Raw genomic sequence first — 14,276 nt, forward strand, 5'->3', positions numbered from 1 at the left:
CATTAACCTGCCGCAATGTAGAGAAACAAGTGATACTACAAGACCTCGCAATTAGTCCCGGCCAGCGCCCGGCTCTCATTGCTGGGTGCTTTGTTGTCCAGTTACAGATTTGTTTTAAAATGATCGAGGGGGGGCTGCTGGCTTCTGTCAGGCTCCCGAAAGCTTGAGATGCACTGGGGGAGTGGGACCCGAACTCAATCTTAATTCGCCAGAGAAGCGCAAAAAACAAACACACAGACAGACACAAAGTCATTCGGAAAACGTTGCAGGGCGATTTTCAGCACAAGGATAGAAAAATGCAACTTGGAGAATGTTCCAACTGGAGCGGGAGGGGTCGGCCGCTGTCACCCTGCCCTTGGTCTGTCTCGGTGGAAATGCAGAGCTGGGTGGGATCTCGGGGTGGGTTGGCTGGAGGCTGCAGAGGACGCGCAGCGCAGTAAGATCAGCGCTGTGCCTCTCTGGGCCACTTTACCTTCGCATTCTCTTCATTATTTCACTGAATATCATTCTAGGTGTTGATAAAACTTGTGTGTTTCCCCTCCTCCCTGCTGTAAAAGCACACACGGACATTAAGCACCGAAAAGGTTAACATGACCAGAGCGCTGCTTTTTTTGTTGAAGAAATGCCTGGCTATGAATTAATCATTACTCACTTCCAGCCTATTGGCGAGTGCGCTCCCTGCCCTTTCTCACAATTGGCTGCTGCCCTCCCCCGTTACACATTTGGCTGACACCTGGGTCCTTCATTAGAATGAGATCTTCAAAGTGAGCGAGGCTCCTCCTGGCACAAGCACCTCGGGGTGGGAAGAGGCCAGCGGAAAGAGTTTCAGTCGGCATGGAAACGAGCGAAGCCGGCCGGCCGGCCGCCGCTGGCTCGTCAGGGCTGAGGAATTGAGAAGCCAATGCAGCGAGCTCGGCAGACTGGCACTCTGAGCAGCCTGCAAGTTCCAGTGATGGAGACTCCAAGCTGGCACAGCGTATGAAGGGGAAACCAAAGTGTGGAGGACCGAGGCGGTTAATTACTTCTGGAAATCTATCAAAGTGCAACAGGCCAGAGTGATGGGATACTGAGCGGATCTTAAGCAGTCCAAACCATGGATTCCTCTTCAAATGATGAACACCAGGCAGTTTCTGTGCCACTGGAGTCAGCAGCATGAGTCCGTGTGAGTACCTGTATATTTGTGTGTGTGTGTGCTGTGTGTGAGAGGTAGTATATGAGGACAGACTATCAGCCCATGTGTGTGTGTGAGGGAGTAGTATATGAGGACAGACTACCAGCCCATGTATGTGTGTGTTTTATGTGTGAGGGAGTAGTATATGAGGACAGACTAGCAGCCCATGTATGTGTGTGAGGGGGATAGTATATGAGGACAGACTACCAGCCCATGTATGTGTGTGTGTGCTGTGTCTGTCTGAGGGGGTGGTATATGAGGACAGACTAGCAGCCCATGTATGTGTGTGAGGGGGGTAGTATATGAGGACAGACTACCAGCCCATGTATGTGTGTGTGTGCTGTGTCTGAGGGGGTGGTATATGAGGACAGACCAGCAGCCCATGTATATGTGTCTGAGGGGGTGGTATATGAGGACAGACTACCAGCCCATGTATGTGTGTGTGTGTGTTGTGTCTGAGGGGTAGTATATGAGGACAGACTAGCAGCCCATGTATGTGTGTGTGTGCTGTGTCTGAGGGGGTGGTATATGAGGACAGACCAGCAGCCCATGTATATGTGTCTGAGGGGGTAGTATATGAGGGCAGACTACCAGCCCATGTATGTGTGTGTGTGTGTTGTGTCTGAGGGGTAGTATATGAGGACAGACTAGCAGCCCATGTATGTGTGTGTGTGTTGTGTCTGAGGGGGTGGTATATGAGGACAGACTAGCAGCCCATGTATGTGTGTGTTGTGTGTGTCTGAGGGGGTGGTATATGAGGACAGACTACTGAGGGGTAGTAAGTCAGGGGATTCCTGGCAGAGGACTCGCCCACGCTCAATGCAGCACCGTTTGTTAAGTTGATGAAATACAAAGGGATTTCTTTCTTCTAGATGGAGCTCGCAAGATCTATAATGAAGACTTGCCAAACCCGTTAGTGGAAAAAGTTGTAGTAATCACTGGCGGTTGGCACCTTTTTGTGTGAGAGCTGCCCGAACTTCGATTTTTGATCCTGTAGCCACTCATTCCAGCCCGGTTGACTGAATGTGGGGAAGCAGATTTCAGTTTTGCCTTGAGGAAGTTGCTGCTGTCGGAGTGACCCACTGGGGAGTCATGGCCTTGGAGGGTACACCAGAAGCCAGAGGCTCCCGGGCCAATCCAGAGAAGGTCGCAGCACAGGGGAAAGGCCGACCTCACAGCATTAAAGAAATAACTCACACATTTGTGAAGCAGGCAAAGATCCACGGGATTAAACACATCTGTTCACAGCACTATTCACTGCACCACCGAGTGGTTTGGTTCTTGGCCTTTTGCACCTCGTTGGGGTTCCTGATCTCCTGGTCCTCCAACCGATTCCTCTACCTGCTCTCATTCCCGTCCCACACCAGGTTTCACATGGAGTGGACCAAGGAACTGAACTTCCCCGCTCTCACCATATGCAACAACAACCCTATCCGGTTTTACCAGTTGACCAAAAGTGACCTGTACTACGCGGGGCAATGGCTGGGGTTGCTCACCGAGAACCGCACCGCTCGCCCCCTGGTCATTGAGCTGGTCAAAGAAGATCGGCAGCAGTGGTTTCAGAAACTTTCCGATTTCCGCCTCTTTCTGCCGCCCCGGAGTTTTGAAGGGATCAGCCTGAATTTCATGGACCGCTTGGGCCATCAGTTGGATGATATGCTGCTTTCTTGCAAATACCGAGGGGATATGTGTGGCCCGCAGAACTTTACCTCAGTGAGTCTTGCCATTTCTTTTTCTTTAAAAAAAAACTTTATTTGTAAATTTGATTTTACTCTTTTGACCTAACAAAGAAGTTTGTGTTGAAGTATGATATGTGTGTATTTTTATAGTTTCCGAATGAATTAGAAAACATCATTGAAATTATATAAACTGATGACCTGCCACAATCCAGCCATCACTGGAGATGTTATTACACGCCTTGTTACCGTACTAAACGTCACAGAGTAGTAAATACAGAGGCAACACGAGTATTGTTTTGCATGTGTGCAGGGTTCTATAAAATACAGTATTGTAGGATGTATCTTTAAGGGGACTAAGGACCTGATTTTTTAAATCAATAACAGTGTCGTGTAGATATATCAGAACTTCTCTGTGATCCAAGAAGCTCACTCCAGGTAACTGGAAGTTGTTGGGGAGGATTTCCTGAACTCGTTCATTCCACTTTCTTATTGGGAAGCTTAATTGCCAGGCCGTGCAATCAATGGTAAATTAATCATTTGCTCGATTCCTGGGATCAAGGTGGACATACCAAACAAAACTACATTTACTTGACGTGATTTTTTTTTATCAGCTTGGAGTGATCCAGGTCCTTAAAGAGGCATGGTCACTGCAGAAAAATGAAACACAGCCCACTCTGTAAAACTGTTCCTACACTTCCATGTCGTCTGATAAAGCCGAGGCTGCACCAGGTCTAAATTGTTGTGATGTTCTTGTTGTGCTGTTAATGAATATGGATTTTAAAAATTATATTTTTTATGTAGACACAGCTTGTGGTGTCAGGTGCCATTTCGGCTCATTACAAACAACTGGCACAGTAACATCCCGGTCACACGACGAGCATACTAATGCTCCTTGATACCATATTAACATTTACTCTTGACACCTCACACTGTTGGACAAGGAGTAGGTGTACATAGCTGACAAGTCAGGCTAGCTGCATGGTGCCATTGTGAAGCTATAAAAGTAGAGATATGGTTTTATTTCCAACATAAAAATTATTAGTATGGAGATTTCACTCTGTAATTATTGGACGGATGGTTAACACATTTGTTTCCAGTTACTCTGCTATGTTTCAAAGGTTTTATGTCGCCATTAAAATAGCAGATTAAGGAACTTGATACAGATGTGTTAACTTTCCTATGGTATTATTGTGCAGCCTAGTTTCCATAAAGTATCTTAGCAGGCCCATTGAGGGGGAAAGAAAACTAACCATAGAGATGCCTGGTAGAGCAAGTGAAAATATCCCACTGATGCAGTAGAGGGTGCTCTTCTGATTGAGGTGAGGACACGTTGTTAGGATACTGCAAAGGGAACTTCACTATCTGTTTCTCGATGTAGTAAAATGTGTGATGCTATGAAATATTGGCAATAATAAGAGAAAGATAAATACTAGAAATGAGTTTGTGGAACAGCATAAATAGTCACATTGGATTGATGCTGTCTAACACCATAAATGGTTACACTGGGTTGGTGGTGTACAACAGCGCAAATGATTACAGTGGAACTGTATTGTGTAACAGTATAAATGGTCACACTGGGACTGGTGTGTAACAGTGTAAATGGACACACTAGGACTGGTGTGTAACAGTATAAATGGACACAGTGAAACTGGTGTGTAACAGTATAAATGGTCACACTAGGACTGGTGTGTAACAGTGTAAATGGACACACTGGGACTGGTGTGTAACAGTGTAAATGGACACACTGGGACTGGTGTGTAACAGTATAAATGGACACTGGGACTGATGTGTAACAGTATAAATGGTCACTGGGACTGGTGTGTAACAGTGTAAATGGACACACTAGGACTAGTGTGTAACAGTATAAATGGTCACACTGGGACTGGTGTGTAACAGTGTAAATGGTAACACTAGGACTGGTGTGTAACAGTATAAATGGTCACACTGGGACTGGTGTGTAACAGTGTAAATGGTAACACTAGGACTGGTGTGTAACAGTATAAATGGACACACTGGGACTGGGGTTGGGTAACAGTATAAATGGTCACACTGCAACTGGTGTCTAACAGTATAAATGGACACACTGGGACTGGTGTTGGGTAACAGTATAAATGGACACACTGGGACTGGTGTTGGGTAACAGTATAAATGGTCACACACTAAACTAGCAGCATTCTGGAATTGTGTAAATGATCATGCTGCTGCTGGCAGTGTTGTAGAACAGCGCACATGGCCACACTGGGATTGGCAGGGCAGTGTGTGTTGTCACAGTCGGACTGTAACTTGGCCATATGCAGAACAATGGACATTGCAAAGCAGGAAATGATCACTGACACATAAGCAGCTATTGTTTAATAATGAAAATTGGTCACAGACTAGCATCTGTTCTGTAGTAGTCAAAAGTAACACGCATAAAACATCTCACATTTCGGGAAGTAACAGATGTGTTAAAGTAAATAGTCACACACAGATTGTCTTAAAAATGTAGAGTAAGCTGTCACACTTAGACACAAATCTCTTGTATAATTGTGAACACAAATATTTGATCTAACAGCTATTATATAACAAGATGGACAATTAATTGTGAATGAGTGTTCATTATATAATAGTGTACAAAGTCACATACTGGCTAGCAGTTATTGTGCTACTATTGGCATGGCTATGTACTCTATTATATAGTCTGACAGCATATAGGATTGCCAATAATTGCTATTCAAGGTGCTTCTACTAGAAGTGTGTATATGTGGACTTTCGGTAATGACAGGCGCAGACTTGGCAGTGATGGTCTCCACAGCTCAAATAGCTGATCACCACTCTGTGTCCAGCCAAAACAAATGAAAAATGTCAACTTGGGCAAATTACTGAAGCTTTAATTACCCAGAAACCATACACTAGCACGAACTGACACCGTCAAAAAGAAAAAGGTGATGAGAAAAAAAAAATGATGGAAAAATAATATACTCCATAATAGATGGACCATTGGCCAAAGTGTAATCATGTAGATGTTCAGATTTATATTATCCTTGTTCTGAAACCGTATATAAAAAGTAGTGGTTTTGCCCCACTGAAGAATTTTGATCTATGTGCAATTTCTGGTATAACCTACTCTGAAAACTTAGAACTGTCCACAGTCGACACTGAACTATCTCACAGCTCCCGTACACAAGCAACAGTCTGCAATGATATACTCTTACCCAGAATATAAGGTGAAGGAATGCAGCAGTGTTCCATATTACATTTCTCCTCAAAATTGAAGTACACAATTCAGAACACAGCAAATCAATTGTATTTTTTTAAATATATGTATTTGTACTCTGGATGTGGGTGATGCATTGCAATTAATTAAAGGGTAAGTCATGGCAGGACTGCCCGGTGCCGTGGTATGCTCCTCCTGCGATATGTGGGAACTCAGGGACACTTCCTGTGTCCCTGACAACTACGTGTGCAGGAAGTGCATCCAGCTGTAGCTACTGACAGACCGCATTGCGGCACTGGAGCTGCGATTGGATGCATATTGGAGCGTTCGCGATGCTCGGGACATCGTGAATAGCACGTTTACAGAGTTGGACACACCGCAGGTAGAGGTTGGACAGGCAGAAAGGGAAGGGGTATCCAACAGGCAGAGTACTAGGCACAGGCAGGTAGTGCAGGGGTCCCTTGTGGACATCCCCCGCTCAAACAGATACACCACTTTGAGTACTGTTGGGGGGAATGGCTTATCAGAGGAAAGCAGCAGCAGCCAACTTCCTGGCACCAGGGGTGGTTCTGCTGCACAGGATGGGAGGAAAAAGAGGGGTAGAGCTATAGTAATAGGGGATTCTATTGTAAGGGGAATAGATAGGCGTTTCTGCGGCCGCAAATGAGACTCCAGGATGGTGTGTTGCCTCCCTGGTGCAAGGGTCAAGGATGTCTCAGAGCGGCTGCAGAACATCTTGGAAGGGGAGGGTGGACAGCCAGTTGTTGTGGTGCATATAGGCACCAACGATACAGGTAAAAAGCGGGATGAGGTCCTAAAAGCGGAATATAGGGAGTTAGGAGGTAAATTTAAAAATAGGACCTCAAAGGTAGTAATCGCAGGATTGCTACCAGTGCCACGTGCTAGTCAGAGTAGAAATAGAAGGATATTTCAGATGAATACGTGGCTAGAGGAATGGTGCAAGGGGGAGGGATTCAAGTTCCTGGGATATTGGAACTGGTTCTGAGGGAGGTGGGACCAGTTCAAACTGGACGGTTTGCACCTGGGAAGGGCTGGAACCGATGTCCTAGGGGGAGTGTTTGCTAGTGCTGTTGGGGAGGGTTTAAACTAAAATGGCAGGGGGTTGGGAACCTGAGCAGGGAGACAGAGGAAAGGGAAACAAGGATAAAAGCAAAAGATAGGAAGGAGAAAAACAAAAGTGGCAGTCAGAGAAATCAAGGGTTTAAATCAAACGTGGCCACAGTAAATATTAATTCTAATAGGTCTAAGAGCGTTAAAAAGACAAGCCTGAAGGCTTTGTGTCTTAATGCGAGGAGCATTCGTAATAAGGTGGATGAATTGGCTGCGCAAATAGAGGTAAATGAATATGATTTGGTTGGGATTACAGAAACATGGCTCCAGGATGGCCAAGGCTGGGAACTCAACATCCAGGGGTATTTGATATTCAGGAAAGATAGGCAAAAAGGAAAGGGAGGTGGGGTAGCATTACTGGTTAAAGAAGGGATTAACACAATTGTAAGGAAGGATATTAGCTCTGATGATGTGGAATCTGTATGGGTAGAATTGAGAAATACTAAGGGGCAGAAAACGTTAGTGGGAGTGGTATATAGACCTCCAAACATTAATGCAGAGGTTGGGGATGGCATTAAAAGGGAAATTAAAGAAGCATGAGTGATCTCCTTACTGGACTATAGAATACTGTCTACAACAGAGACCACATCTCATATATCTAGAGAACCGTGAAGGGGTTACACATGCAATAAGGGCACAGCAGTCATCATGGGTGACTTTAATCTACATATAGATTGGGCTAACCAAATGAGTAACAATACTGTGGAGGAGGAATTCCTGGAGTGTTTACGGGATGGTTTCCTGGACCAATATGTCGAGGAACCAACCAGAGATCAGGCCATCTTAGACTGGGTATTATGTAACGAGAAAGGATTAATTAGCAATCTTGTTGTACGAGGCCCCTTGGGTCAGAGCGATCATAATATGATCGAATTCTTCATTAAGATGGAGAATGAAGTAGTTGACTCAGAGACTAGGGTCCTCAATTTAAATAAAGGAAACTACGATGGTCTGAGGCGCAAGTTGGGTAGGATTGATTGGGGAATGTCACGCAAAGGGTTGACGGTGGATAGGCAATGGCAAGCATTCAAAGACCGAATGGATGAACTAAAAATGTGTTCATCCCAGTTTGGCATAAAAATAAAACAAAAAAGGTGACTCAACCATGGCTAACAAGGGAAATTAGGGATAGCATAAGATCCAAGTAGAGGACATATAAATTGGCCAGAAAAAGCAATAATCCTGAGGATTGGGAGCAGTTTAGGATTCAACAAAGGAGGACAAAGGGATTAATTAAGAAGGGGAAAATAGAATATGAGAGTAAGCTTGCAGGGAACATAAAAACTGACTGTAAAAGCTTTTATAGATATGTGAAGAGAAAAAGATTGGTGAAGTCAAGCGTAGGTCCCTTGCAGTCAGAATCAGGGGAATTTATAATGGGGAACAAAGAAATGGCAGACCAACTGAATACATATTTTGGTTCTGTCTTCACAAAGGAGGACACAAATAACCTCCCAGAGATGCCGGGGAACATAGGGTCTGATGAAAGGGTGGAACTGAAAGAAATCAGTATTTGTAGGGAAATGGTGTTAGGAAAATTGATGGGACTGAAGGCCGATAAATCCCCAGGGCCTGATAATCTACATCCTAGGATACTTAAGGACGTGGCCCTAGAAATAGTAGATGCATTGCTGGTCATCTTCCAGAACTCAGTAGACTCTGGAACAGTACCCATGGATTGGAGGGTAGCTAATGTTACCCCACTATTCAAAAAAGGTGGTAGAGAAAAAGCGGGGAATTATAGACCGGTAAGCCTGACATCGGTAGTGGGGAAAATGCTAGAGTCCATTATAAAAGATGTAATAGCAGAGCACTTGGAAAGCAGTGACAGGATCAGACTAAGTCAACATGGATTTACAAAAGGTAAATTGTGCTTGACTAATCTACTGGAATTTTTTGAGGATGTAACTGGTAAAATAGATAAGTGAGAACCAGTGGATGTGGTGTATTTGGACTTTCAGAAGGCTTTTGATAAGGTCCCGCATAAGAGATTAGCGTGCAAAATTATGGCACATGGGATTGGGAGCAAGGTGTTGACTTGGATAGAGAACTGGTTGGCGGATAGAAAGCAAAGAGTTGGAATAAACGGGTCATTTTCTGAGTGGCAGGCAGTGACTAGTGGGGTACCGCAAGGATCGGACCTAGGACCCCAGCTGTTCACAATATATATTAATGACCTGGACGAGGGAATTGGATGTAATATCTCCAAATTTGCAGATGACACAAAGCTGAGTGGGAGGGTATGCTGTGAGGAGGATGTCGTGAAACTCCAGTACGATTTGGACAGGTTGGGTGATTGGGCAGAAACATGGCAAATGCACTATAATGTGGATAAATGTGAGGTTATCCACTTTGGTGGCAAAAACAGGAAGGCAGATTATTATTTGAATGGCAATAGATTGGGAGAAGGGGGAAGTGCAAAGAGACCTGGGTATTCTTGTGCACCAGTCGCTGAAGGTAAGCATGCAGGTGCAGCAGGCGGTTAAGAAGGCAAATGGTATGTTGGCCTTCATAGCAAGAGGGTTCGAGTACAGGAACAAGGATGTCTTGCTGCAATTGTACAGGGTCTTGTTGAGACCGCACCTTGAGTATTGTGTGCAGTTTTGGTCGCCTTATCTAAGGAAGGACGTTGTTGCCATGGAAGGAGTGCAGCGAAGATTCACCAGGCTGATACCTGGGATGGCAGGAATGACGTATGAGGAGAGATTGTGTCGACTGGGCTTATGCTCACTGGAGTTTAGAAGATTGAGAGGGGATCTCAGCGAAACCTATAACATTCTGTCAGGCCTGGACAGACTAAATGCAGGAAGGATGTTTCCGATGGCCGGGGAGTCCAGAACCAGGGATCATCGTCTAAGGATAAGGGGTAAGCCATTTAGGACTGAGATGAGCAGGAATTTCTTCACCCAGAGAGTGGTGAACCTGTGGAATTCTCTGCCACAGAGGGCGGTGGAGGCCAGTTCATTAAATATATTCAAGAAGGATTTGGATATATTTCTTAAGGCTAAAGGGATCAAGGGATATGGGGAGAAGGCAGGGACAGGGTACTGAATTTGGATGATCAGCCATGATCTCATTGAATGGCGGAGCAGGCTCGAGGGGCCGAATGGCCTACTCCTGCTCCTATCTTCTATGTTTCTATGACACTGGCAAGACTACATTTCTTGCTCATCCTTAGATGTCCTGAAAGATGATAATGGGTCTTCTCCATCAACTACTTAAGCCCTTGTGCTGACGGTGCACCCACACTAGTGTTCCCACAATAGTGTTAAGTAGGGAATTCCATGGTATTGACCAAGCAACAATGAAGGAATGGCAATATTATGACTAAGTCATGAATGACGTGTGATTTGGAGGGGAACTTGGAGGTGATGGTGTTCCCACAACATTACTGCTCTCGTGCTTCACATTGGTAGAGTTGCAGGGGAGGGAGGTGCTGTCAAAGTAATGACAGTGAGTTGCTGCTGTGCATTCTGTAGATTGTACGTACTGAAGCCACAGTGCGCCGGTGGCAGATATTGAGTCCACTGGCAGAAGAACTGCTCTGTCCTGGATGGTTTTGAGCTGTTTGAATGTTGTTGCAGCTGCAGTCATCCAGGTGAATATCCTAACTTGAGCCTTGTAAATGGTGGATAGGCATTGAGGGGGTCAGGAGGTGAGTCACTCGTCTCAGAATACCCAACCTCTGCTCTGCTGCTGTAGCCACAGTGTTGATACGGCTGGTCCAGTCAGCTTCTAGTCAGTGGTGATCCTGCAATACTGATGGTGGGGCACTCAGTGATGGTGGTGCCGCTGAAGTTTAAGCGGAGCTGGCTGAGCTTTGTCTGGCAGCTAGCAGGAATGTTACCTGCCGCTTGTCAGCCCAAGCCTTGGTGTAGTTCAGGTCCTGCTGTAGTCTGGCATGGGCTTCATTATTGAAGGAGTTGTAAATGGAGCTGAATACTGTAGAATCATCAGCAAATAGTCCCATTCCTAACCTTATGATTGAGGGGAGGTCATTGATGAAGCAGCTGAAAAAGGCAGGCCCAAGAACACTTTGCTGAGAAACTCCTGCAATGATATCCTGGGACTGTGGTGACTGGCCTCCGACAACCACAAATCATCTTTCTTTGCATCAGACATGACTCCAGCCAGTAGAGTGTTGTTCCTTTGACTACCATTAACCAGTTTTGCTAGGGTTCCTTGATGCCATAATCTGTTGAATGCTGCCATGATGTCCAGGGTTGCTATTCTCCGCTCTCCTCTAGTATTCAGCTCTTGTGCCCGTGTCTACATCATGGCTGCAATGAGGGTTGGAGCTGTGTTGTTCGGGTGGAACCCAAGCTAAGTGTTAGTGACCAGATTATTGGTGTATTGGTCAAATAGATGAGAGCACCATAGCTGTTCTAGGACATCTTGGCTAGGGGAGTTCTGGTGCACAGGGCCACAACTCCCACGGAATTTTTGGTTAAAAGCACATCTGTGTTGTAACATGGTGGCAAAGTGCCCTGGAGTGAAATTGAGCAGTACCACAAATTGATGGTACAAAAATTTGACCCCCCCCCCCCGCCCCCAGCCCCACCAATCCTAATTTCAGCAGCCTCACCAAGGGGAGAGTCTGAGTGAGGCCAATAACCTTCCCACAGGGAGGAACAGAGGGAAAATGAGAAGGTGTTTTCTTGTCACCAGCCCTCTATCTCTTTGGGTGGCATTTATGAAGACACTGGAATAGGAGGGGAAAAAATGAATAATGGGATAAAAACATTAAACAAAGCTGCAAAGAGGTTTCTGTGTGCTTGAAGAATTATATTTGAATGCTGTACAATTTTATTTGCATATATTCAGATAAATAGAAGAGGTAATCATTTTGAGCCCATTACAATCAAGTCATTGGAACAAAATGATTTCAAAAGTATTGTTCAGTGGTTGGTTTTGAACTCCGTTCTTATATTTGCATCATAGACAGGTTCCAAGTTCAAGAGTCTTTCACAATATAAGTGAATGTGCTTTGGACTGAATCTTGATTAAAAATGAATACCTTGTCAGCATAAGAGAAATTGGCTTTGAATTTCCCTGCACTTTCTGCCACTGTATCGCTGTAACATCTTCGGAGGTGCAGCTGAAACCTCATTTGCGTGCGTTAACGGGGTTTCCGCCACATTGCTGGTGAAGTTACGATGACTGAGCGACAGAAAGTCCAAGGAGATTCTTTGGTTCAGTTGAGTATAATCTGCAGTCTTTTCTGGTCCAGTGCTTCCCTATGTTGCATCAGAAGCTGCATGTGATCGCACCTTTTACACACTGTCTTTTCATGATGATTAATGATATAGGACCTGAAATGTTACAAGGTTTTCCTAGGCTTCTGACGTAACCCTCGCAGGAGACCAGAAGACCCTATATACAGGAAACTTTTGATTAACCGGCCCCTAAATAACCGGAATGCTCTATCCACTGCCAAAATTCAGGAGTCGGTTCAGGTAACTTTTTTTAAACTTTTAGTTACCTTTTTTACTCCATTTGTTGCTGTGCAAGGGTGTAGCTGAAGCTGTTGCTAAGCTACAGAGATGCTTGCAACTTGTGCCGATTGTTTTGAAGCCAGGGTTTGTTGCTTTATACGGAGCTCTGAGCTCTGTATCTTTTACTATAGCGTTCGGTTATCCGGAATTGTTGATGAACCGGCAACACGTCGGTCCCGTCCGTGCCGGATACCAGAAAGTTTCCTGTACACACACACACACACACACACACACACACACACACACACACACACCTTCAAAGTCCCAAAGCTCATTGAGGATATGAGAGGTGAGAAAGTTTGAATATAGGAGTGTTGCCATATGAACACTTGAAATCACAAATGCATGACCGACTTAACAATTCATCATTAAGTAAATGTGTGGTGGTATCTGTTGAGATATTCATTAAAAGGTGAAGACAATAAAGTTGTTGGTACAGTCTAAATCAGATTGATGGTTCCATTTGTGACCTTTTCTGGGAAAGGGCTCCTGATGTCAAGGTATCACTGAAATCCACCCAAGTGAATGATAACTATCTGCCTGAAACATCAGGCTGATGTATCCAAGATTTAAGGGGTATGCAGCTTTCTGTGACAATTGATGAAACTCTCACTATGTAGAGGGACACAGCAATTGTTGGACTCTCAATATCTGTTGACAAAACGGCTGGAAGGGTCAGATGGACCATCATGGCTGACCTAGAGGTTGTTGAGTCTTGGAACCCTTCCCTGATCCAGAAGCTGCTAGATAATGTCTGCCTTTTGTGATGATTTTGTGTGCTATATTGTACGATGATTTACAGAAGACTAAGTCAGAGGTTAATCCTTTTCAAATCCATGAGTCATGAGATTTATTTGATGGTCATTCATAGGCCAACTCTGAAGTCATGTGATGTGTTCACAAATTAGGTTTTTCATTCACTCTGATGACTAAGTGTGTACGTGACTGAAGTGAAGATACATTGCATTTTTCTATCGAATGGAAATTAATTCAACTATCATCCCAACTGCTACACAGAATTGATGGTATTTCATTATTGAGATAAATAACATTTGTATACTCGCCCTCAACAGAAGTAAAGAAGAAAACTGTGAAGCACAATTTAACAATAGTGACACTGAAGCAAAGAGGAACATATTTGTGGAAACAATGAAAACATTGGAATCTGGGAACATTTATATCCACAAATCACTTAATATCGTTAGGAATGGCACCATAATGGTAATTGAAAGTAAGCTGGAAAATAATTTTCTCATTGTGGGTGTGCTACCATTCAGCAAGCAATGTAACTTGGAAGTCAGCTTGAGAGATAGAAACATAGAAAAATAGGAGCAGGAGTCGGCCCTTCGAGCCTGCTCCGCCATTCAATATGATCATGACTGATCCTCTATCTCAATACCATATTCCCGCTCTCTCCCCATACCCCTTGATGCCTTTTGTGTCTAGAAATCTATCTATCTCCTTCTTAAATATATTCAGTGACTTGGCCTCCACAGCCTTCTGTGGTAGAGAATTCCACAGGTTCACCACCCTCTGAGTGAAGACATTTCATCTCATCTCAGTCCTAAATGTCCTACCCCATATCCTGAGACTGTGACCCCTCG

The 14,276-nt window shown here is 44.6% G+C and overlaps 1 protein-coding gene across 1 annotated transcript in view; it reads left to right on the forward strand.

Moving 5' to 3' along the window:
* The first annotated feature begins 516 nt into the window (after positions 1-516).
* Positions 517-14,276, forward strand: part of LOC147101112 (acid-sensing ion channel 2-like) — a 511,141-nt gene continuing 497,381 nt past the window's right edge. The window contains exons 1-2 of the mRNA XM_085966299.1: positions 517-1,162; positions 2,044-2,884. Coding sequence (XP_085822425.1) covers positions 2,195-2,884 — 690 coding nt within the window. The 5' untranslated portion in view covers positions 517-1,162; positions 2,044-2,194. The remainder of the gene's footprint in view (positions 1,163-2,043; positions 2,885-14,276) is intronic.

The sequence above is a fragment of the Somniosus microcephalus genome, chromosome 24, assembly GCF_052327205.1.
Source record: "Somniosus microcephalus isolate GS21.2 chromosome 24, FLI_Smic_1.0, whole genome shotgun sequence".
NCBI lineage: Eukaryota > Metazoa > Chordata > Chondrichthyes > Squaliformes > Somniosidae > Somniosus > Somniosus microcephalus.